At 36.8% G+C, this 8,816-nt stretch overlaps 1 protein-coding gene across 1 annotated transcript; it reads left to right on the forward strand.

Annotated features, from left to right (window-relative positions):
• Positions 1-5,129: 5,129 nt before the first annotated feature.
• On the forward strand, positions 5,130-7,027 carry LOC131020484 (E3 ubiquitin-protein ligase PUB24-like). Its single transcript, XM_057949329.1, has one exon. The coding sequence runs from the start codon at positions 5,557-5,559 to the stop codon at positions 6,745-6,747; it is 1,191 nt and encodes a 396-aa protein (XP_057805312.1). The 5' UTR covers positions 5,130-5,556; the 3' UTR covers positions 6,748-7,027.
• The last annotated feature ends 1,789 nt before the right edge of the window (positions 7,028-8,816 follow it).

The following is an 8,816-nucleotide window of genomic DNA, read 5'->3' on the forward strand; positions in this document are numbered from 1 at the left end:
TCGACCTGACATTGCTTATGCTGTTGGTGTTGTTAGCCAATTCATGCACCAACCACAGGCTGACCACATGGAAGCTGCGCTCAGAATTGTGAGATATTTGAAGAAGACTTTTGACTATGGAGTGCTGTTCAAGAAGACTGAACACCTCGAGGTACAAGCTTACACAGATGCTGACTGGGCTGGAAACCCAGTAGACAGGAAGTCAACAGCTGGATACTTTGCATTCATCGGAGGGAATCTTGTCTCATGGAGGAGTAAGAAACAAAAGGTGGTAGCTCTCTCAAGTGCAGAATCAGAATTCAGAGGGATCAAGAGTGGGTTAACCGAAGTCCTTTGGCTAAGAAGATTGTTGATGGAATTAGGACTTCACTCAACAAAGACGTGTCAAATGTACTGCGACAACAAGGCTGCCATCAGCATATCTGAGAACCCAGTTCAACATGACAGAACTAAACATGTCGAAGTGGATAGGCACTTCATCAAAGAAAAGATTGAGGAAAAGATTGTGGAGCTCCCGTTCGTGAGGTCCGAAGATCAGCTCGCCGATATCCTAACCAAAGCTGTAGATTTCAAAAGTTTCTCAGAAGTTCTTTCCAAGTTGAGTATCGGAAATCCCGTCACTCAACTTGAGGGGGAGTGTTGAGAATAAAAAAGTTAGTCAAAAGATAAAGTTAGTCAAAAGATAATCAAGGATCTCTTAATTATAGGGATCCTCATGATGTTGTAGAATATCAGCTCCCTTTCTAAACACTATAAAAGGGGATGATTGTATCAGCAGGATATATCAAGAAAAAGAAATACGAGAACAATATTCAAGAAACAAATTCTCTCTTCTATGATGATAACATGTTTTTTAACAATACGCGCTAATTTTTTGATGAACATCACAATTATTCATATATGCAAATGCAATAGAATCTGTTGTCCATTAATAATTAATGCCGATTGCCGAATATGATAGATTTGTATTTACATGTGTGTGTATGCATGTAAATACCGACATAGGATCAGAATAGTAATAACTAATACTCTGCACTACTTGGTGTCTGAGTTAAGTCAGTTGACCTGTTGACTTGCCTTTTTGACTTGGCGGTGTGACTGATATTATTTATTTATGAACTATACAATTATTTCAAATTCTTCTTAAAAATCATTTCTTGAATAATTTGCCCACGGCATGCACGTTGAATCAGTCTTCCTAGACACACTTTTTCCTCTTTCCATATCTTTCACCTTTACAACTCATAATATCTAAAATGTTTTTACGATTCTTCATTATTTGTCGTGAAAGCATAATAAAGTATATATAGTGACATAAATAAAGGTTTAGTACTAGGTATATTATCATGCACTTAATAACCTTTATATTAATAACTCACAAGTTGTTACAAAATTCGGTGCATGCTCACAGAATAGGCAATGAGTGTGTATGATAACATTACTCATTAACTAGAATGAATTTAAAAATATTTTATACCCTCTTTTTTTCTTCTTTAATATTTCGGCCAACGTGTCCATGTTATATTTGAGAAATGCAGGACTAATAGCTATTTAAATGGTTAAGTAATGGACCAGCAGTTAATTGTTGTAGTCTATATTTTAGTCTTGACCTTTTTCTAGCATCATGTGTAGCCACTACTAGAAATCAATATTTTTCTAGTATTATTTTCCTGAGAAATATTCCTTTTTCACATAATGTCATGAACTTTTCAGTTAGGAAAAAAAGACTCAAGAAATAAGAAAACGCGCTATCTTTTTTGCTTAGAGTGTACGCCGCATTCTAGTTTGCACAAATTGATACGTTGGAATATTTTACTTTTTTGTAGCTCAAAATTATTATTGCTATTCTCGGGTGTATCAATAAAATATGGCGGGGGAAGGTTTTGCAGGTCTCAATTTACACTATCAATTTGCGATGGACTCTGGCTAAATTCTGTTCTCGAGTGATATAGATTGCAAAGCAATGTAGCCTTACTTTGATACTTTTGGCTACGAACACCCCTACACTACTACTCTACTAGTAGGGTCAAATTTATCCTAGGAGAAAACATTAATCTACCCTTAAGCAATAAGAGCGTAGTTCGTAGTGTGCATAATTGTTGGTGACACGAGTTTTAATTAATAAATATTAGGTGTGTGAGTTACTAGTTGAAAAAGGGCCCCACTTTTATTAGTGTAAGAAGAGGTTAAAAAAACGAAAATGCATCATGCTCTTATGGGACGGATGGAGTATAAAAATATGGAAGCTAAACAAATTACAAAAATATACTAAATAACTTAAAATATGGAAAATACCACACATCTGCAATTTAAGCTCTCTCCTTCTTCTTCTTCTTCTTCTTTCTTTTTTTTCCTATGTAAGGGTTTGCAACTTCCTCATTTTTGGATTAATTTCATAAATTGTTACTAAACTAGGCTACCTAGTCTAGGTATATGTATCAAAATGAATACTAACCTTATATTTTGTCACAAAATGAATACTAACCTTATGGAGTATTTTGTATCATTTAAGGTTTAATTCAAATTTCTTAATAATTTTATTCCACGTGTGAATTGTATCGTATAATCTTCATGCCTTCCCATCTTTAATTAATTTCCCACTTTCAATCTTCTTCACGATCGAGAATATTATTTGCGCGGTATTTAAAGGCTACGTAAATGAATGATCATATGCAAGACACAGAAAAATAAAAGGAAAAAAAAAAAAATCATGGAAGACGTAGCTGGTCTCGCAACATCTTTATGATCACTGCACATAATTTGTATCAAAACTAGACACGATTTTTCACATTATCACGCAGGATTCAGACATTTCATCGAATATTAATCAAGATCGTTTTTGTGTGATGGGAATCTGAAGCTTAGTTTTGCAATCAACAGAGCTACATGATTTGCTCTCGGAAATGGTTGGAGGGCTCTCTACACGCCATTCCAAATTCTTCGTGCCAAACACAAAGAAGATTTTTCATTCAAAGCACGCAATCTCATTTGCAGAGTCGTGACTGACTACACTGGAAAGGGAGCTCTCAACAAGCATTGTTATTGCCACGTGGAATAAAATTATATATTAACAGAATTGTAAAAAAAAAAATTAATGATACAAAATATTTATAAGTTTAGTACTTATTTTGAACAAATTAAGTTTAGTAACCAATTTAATATAAGTAGCATAGCTTCGTAAGAATTTAATATTAAAATTGAATGAGGTGAAACTCCAACTCGCCCAAAATAAAAAAGAAACAATGTTTGTGGATCCGTAATTTCCTCAATGTGAACTCGAGAGTGGGCCCAGTCCTATGGTCATCAGTCTTATCATAAATTCGCAATTCATTATTCACGTGACCTCTAACCTTCAAAATAATAAACCCCCATGCCCCTTATCAGTTATCATGCTCATGAAATTCACTATTTCATAATTTTATGTATACTACTCCCTCCGTCCCATGAAGCGTGACCTATTTCTTTTCGGCACGAGAATTAAGAAAGTGGTATTTTGTGTGTTAAGTGTGGTAGGTGAAAAAGTGAAAAGGTGAATAAAAGGTAAATTTTTTGCCATTTTTAGAAACAGGTCAAGCTTCGTGGGACAACCCAAAAAGAAAAGTGGGTCACGCTTCGCGGGACGGAGGGAGTATTATAGTTCATAATTATATTAATTATTTTAATAATACTTTTTATGAAAATAAAATTTATTATAATATAAATTATACTTAAATTTTATTTCAAAAATTAAAATTTATAAAAATTATAGTATATCATAACTTTTAATTTATCAACCTATCAGTATTAGCTAATAAAAGTGAAATTAAATAATAAAAATATTATATACCAGCTCCAATTATATGGAATAAATTCTAGTTAATAATCACAAAATTAAGTTAAATCATAAAAAAATAAAATTGAAGAAAAGATATGTAAGAAAATACTGAAATTGGAAGTTAAACATAAAATGGGACATTAATCTCAATCCCGTATAATGATATCGTTTTTATTCTTCTTTTTGTAAGCTGTCCAAATTGTAGTCTACGCATTCCCTAAGTATTAGTATAATAAATTCATTTTATATTGATATACTATATTAAAAGATACTAGTTTCAACAATGTCTATTTTTTAGTGGTTAGTTGTTGCTTGTCTTATTTTACTGCACGGGCATATAATAGACAAACTAAGACACATAATTCAAACAAATATTAATATAATACGTACACTACACGTCTTACTACACGGAAAATAAATAATGCGGTTGCAAGAGTAACATCCCTCTATTTGTCTTACTAAGATAGACCGATATTAGTTAGGTGAGATAACATCAATTTAAATACTAAACTTTGATTTTTGTTTAAAATATTTCAGCAATTTCTAAAGATTTTGATTTATAGTAAATTCATCCATTTTAATATCTTGTATGAGTTTGAAATTGAGATTTAGAGATCCATCCAACATCAAAACTCAAAATTAATTGGGAGCTTTCAAAGTTCTTTGTCTGGAATTGTCCTACCTTATTGTCATTTGTTGCTTCTAGTGATTGATGAGTAATTGACTTGGTAGTTGACGGAATTAGAGCTCCTTTATATAGTAGTTCAAGTAGAAATTCTAAATGTCTGATGATAAAATTGTTAATACAAGAGAACAATATTGTTTAAATCTCAATTTTCAACTCATGCAAAACATTAGAAGGAACAAATTTATTACGACTAATTTTTTTTTACTATTATCACCGAAACGTTTTAAAAATTGGATCTAATTTATAATAAAATCTGAAAGTTGGAGTTAAATTGAAATTATATCTTAATTAGGTCATTGGTACGAGATAGACATATTACTTCAATCCAATATTTATTGCACTCACGAAAGTCATGGGCTATAATGCGATTTGATGACTTCATCGTTTATAATACTCCAATTAGTAATTAAAACACAACTAACACACACCTTTTTCCCCAATATATATTAAAAAAAAAAGCTGGTCTCGTGTGCTCAAGCCTCACAAGGATCTTCCCACCTTTTTTTATATATAAAAATTACATAAAAAAATAGAAAAAAAATTAAAAACCATACATGATATACTTGAATCCAAGATCTCATGCCTTGCCTTAAACATTACCGTTAGGCCAACACACTTCCACTTCTATTTATAAGAACAATCGCTTTTATTATTTATAAGAACAATATGCATTTTATTCAAAAAATTTAAATTCCATAAAAAATCCAATAATCAACAAGGATATGACTTAACAACGACTAATGCCTTAGAAATTCACAAGCAATCATACTAACATTTCTTATTCCAATGAAGAAAATGGAAACATCATAATTGAGTCCAAGTTGAAGTAAACACTCTTAATTTTTTTTCCTTGTCATTTTTCCATCATTCTGGCCTCCAACTGTCACACCCCCGTGAGAATATGCGACTTCACAACTCACGACCAAAATCTCTCTCTTATAAATCAATTTCAAGACAGCCGCTTTCTCTTACCAGACTCTCTACATCAATATATGATCCATCTCATCTCGAAAATCTGGGCATGTACAACAACACAGCATACTAAATTTTGGCGATGGAAAATGTGGAAGTGCCCGAGTACTTCATCTGCCCCATCTCCCTCCAGCTCATGACCGACCCCGTCACGGTCAGCTCCGGCATCACCTACGACCGCCACAGCATCGAGCAGTGGCTCTTCACCAACCACAACACCATCTGCCCCGTCACCAAGCACCCCCTCCCCCTGGCCGCCTCCCTCACCCCCAACCACACCCTCCGCCGCCTCATCCACGCATGGCTCACCCTCCACACCCCCGCCCCCCTCACCGACCTCTACCTCACCAATCTCATTCGGGGCCTCAGCTCCCCCCAATCTCGCCTCCACACGCTCCGCACGCTCGAAGCCCTGGCGCTCGAGAGCGACGCGAATAGGGCTTACATGGCCAAACATCGCTTGCCCAACAAACTCATCTCTTTTGTTGCTGCATGCCGGAGAAAGGCTGCCACGGAGGGGCTCGCGGAGGCTCTCAGCATTCTCTACACCATTCGGGGCTCCGGTGGGAATTTAAAAACGGACGAGGAGAGATCCAACGGCGAGATCATCGACGCGTTGATGTGGGTTTTCGAGCACGATCGCTTCAGAGGCGACGAGACGGTGAGGTCACACGCGGCGCACGCGCTGCGGGCGGCGGTGGAGGAGGCGGGCGCGGGGGTTCTGGAGCGGCTGAAGCCGGAGTTCTTCCGGACGACGGCGCGTGGGCTGCGGGAGGGAGGCGCGTGGGAGCAGGCGCTGCTGCGGGTGCTGCTGGAGGCGTGCCCCTGGGGGCGGAACCGGGCGATGATGGTGGAGTCAGGGACGGTTTTCGAGGTGGTGGAGGTGGAGCTGAGGTGCCCGGCGGAGAAGAAGACGACGGAGCTGGTGCTGGGGATCATATACCAGCTGTGCCTGTGCGCGGAGGGGAGGGCGCAGCTGCTGAGCCACGCGGCGGGGATCGCGGTGGTGACGCGGCGGATCCTGCAGGTGTCGGCGGCGGCGGACGACAGGGCGGTGCTGATCATATGGCAGATATCCAAGTACGCGGCGAGCAAGGGGGTGGTTGAGGAGATGGTGAGGGTAGGGACGGTGACGAATTTGTGTCTGCTGATGCTGGCTGATACAGCTTCCTACTTGAAGGAGAAGGCGAGGAAGATTTTGAGAATGCATTTTGATGCTTGGAAACACTCGCCTTGCATTGAGATTGCTACCATAACTAGGTATACCACCTGACCTCACACTTGGGATTAATTCCTCAAATTAATAGGAGTATTGTTTTATATTTATTCAAAATATGTCATCAATATGACTTTGGATTTAGATCATGGGCATCCACGTATTCCTGCGGTTTCATTTTTGTTGGAGGTATGTTTGTCTTTTTGTTTTTTTATTTGTTTTTGGATTTCTTTATGGTTCAAATATACACACCTTTTATAGACTTCTAGCATATATCTCAACGATAATTTGTAGAACTGTACCTCACAAGTGATTATTTTATGTGTTTATATCTCAATGATAATTGTACCCCACAAGTGATTATTTTATGTGTTTATATTTTATGTTTTTTCCTTTTTTAACTAAAAATCTTTAGATTATGGATTTTTGTAAGATTTATGATTGTCATCAAATGAAGCATTAATGTAATACTCCATCCGTCCACCAAAAATAATTCATTTTTATCATTTTGAGATGTCCACAAAAATTAATTCATTTTTATTTTTAGAAATTATTTATTACATGATGGACCCTATTCTATACTCACAATACAATTAATTATCATTATAAACACTACTTTTAAGTGGACTTTTTTTCTCCACTCATAATACAATAATTATTTTTATTAAAACTTGTGTCGTCCAATTTTATGACTATTTTTGATGGACAGAGGAAATATATTAAAAAATTCGCGGCCTACGCACGTGCATGAATTCTAGGTGTACTAACGCTACTAGAAAATGCGACTTTAGATAAAAAATTCTATCGTTAAAAATAAGTTATTAACAACTGAATTGACGATCATTTCTGAATGTCGTTATTTGGATGATCATTTCGTCTTTTAGTTCTGCACCACAAATTTTGAAAATTTGTGAATAAACACGCGAATTTAGACATTATTGATTTTTTTACACAAACTAAATATTAGTCAAAATTGAATTCGACTTAGCAGTCGACGTGGCATTACTTCATCAAAACGTCACAGGCCCCTGTGATGCCCGGGGACGAAGTGCAAAGTGATCGCGTTGTAGTAGACTAATAGGATTTTATATTTCTATTTTTTCTATAATTATTATTTGGATTTATTCTAGTTTATTTAATTTTTTGTAAAAAAAAGGATTTAGTGAAAAAAAAAATTATTGGACGGATTTGGCCCGACCGTCGGTGGCCCAGTCGAGGCTGGGCTGGGCCTGAAAATTGGCAGCCCGATTGATTTTGGGTCGGCCCGATAAATCTCGAAAGCCCGCTGGGCCGGGTCGGGCTACCTGATTTGCTAGCTCTAATCGCCAGTGCAAAGAGGCACGGACAAGGAGCGGTTCCGATTAAGACTTCCAAGCGGAGGAGAGAATGGATGAACCGGAACACACCCGAATGAGAGGGATTCCGAGAATATGTAGGTAGGGGGCTGCATATTCGAGGAAAGTTTAAATGATTTGATAGGTGCTACTCATACCAACAAGATGCATCTTCTTTTTCTGGTGTCCACGTGGAAAAAACTCTAAAGTTAAGCGTGTTTAGTTTGGAGCAATTTCAAGATGAGTGACCCCCTGAAAAATTTCTCGGAGAGCGTACGAATGAGGACAAAACACGTTAAAAAAACTCGTGTTGATTTGTGGGGACAGTGGAAAGTGGAAACAGTCGTCAAGCTGTTACAAGAAAGTCCAGTGCTGATTTGACTGATGGTGAATATAAAAGATATAATAGATTCTATTAGCATGAAATGTGCATATTTAGTTGGCACAATCTCTCAATTCTCTACATGTGAACCAAGAAAAGACGAATTACCCCTTAGCCTAGAATCTATATATTATATAAAACAGCAGTTTAACGGTAATATTTTACCGCCATATTTTCTCTATCCCACGTACAATCTATTCCCACGTTCTTTCATGATTGTTATCCCACGTATTTTTAATCTTTCTCATATTATCTAATGATTCTCTCTTCCACGATTCATTAAAACTGAAAAATTCTACTTGATACTCTGTTCATCAACCACTACTTCTCTCGAGAATTTCAGTATTTAAAATTCTTTTGTTCAATCACTTCTCTTGCCGAAGAAATTTGCAACTCTTTTGATCAACCAC

The sequence above is a fragment of the Salvia miltiorrhiza genome, chromosome 4, assembly GCF_028751815.1.
Source record: "Salvia miltiorrhiza cultivar Shanhuang (shh) chromosome 4, IMPLAD_Smil_shh, whole genome shotgun sequence".
NCBI classification, from domain to species: Eukaryota; Viridiplantae; Streptophyta; class Magnoliopsida; order Lamiales; family Lamiaceae; genus Salvia; species Salvia miltiorrhiza.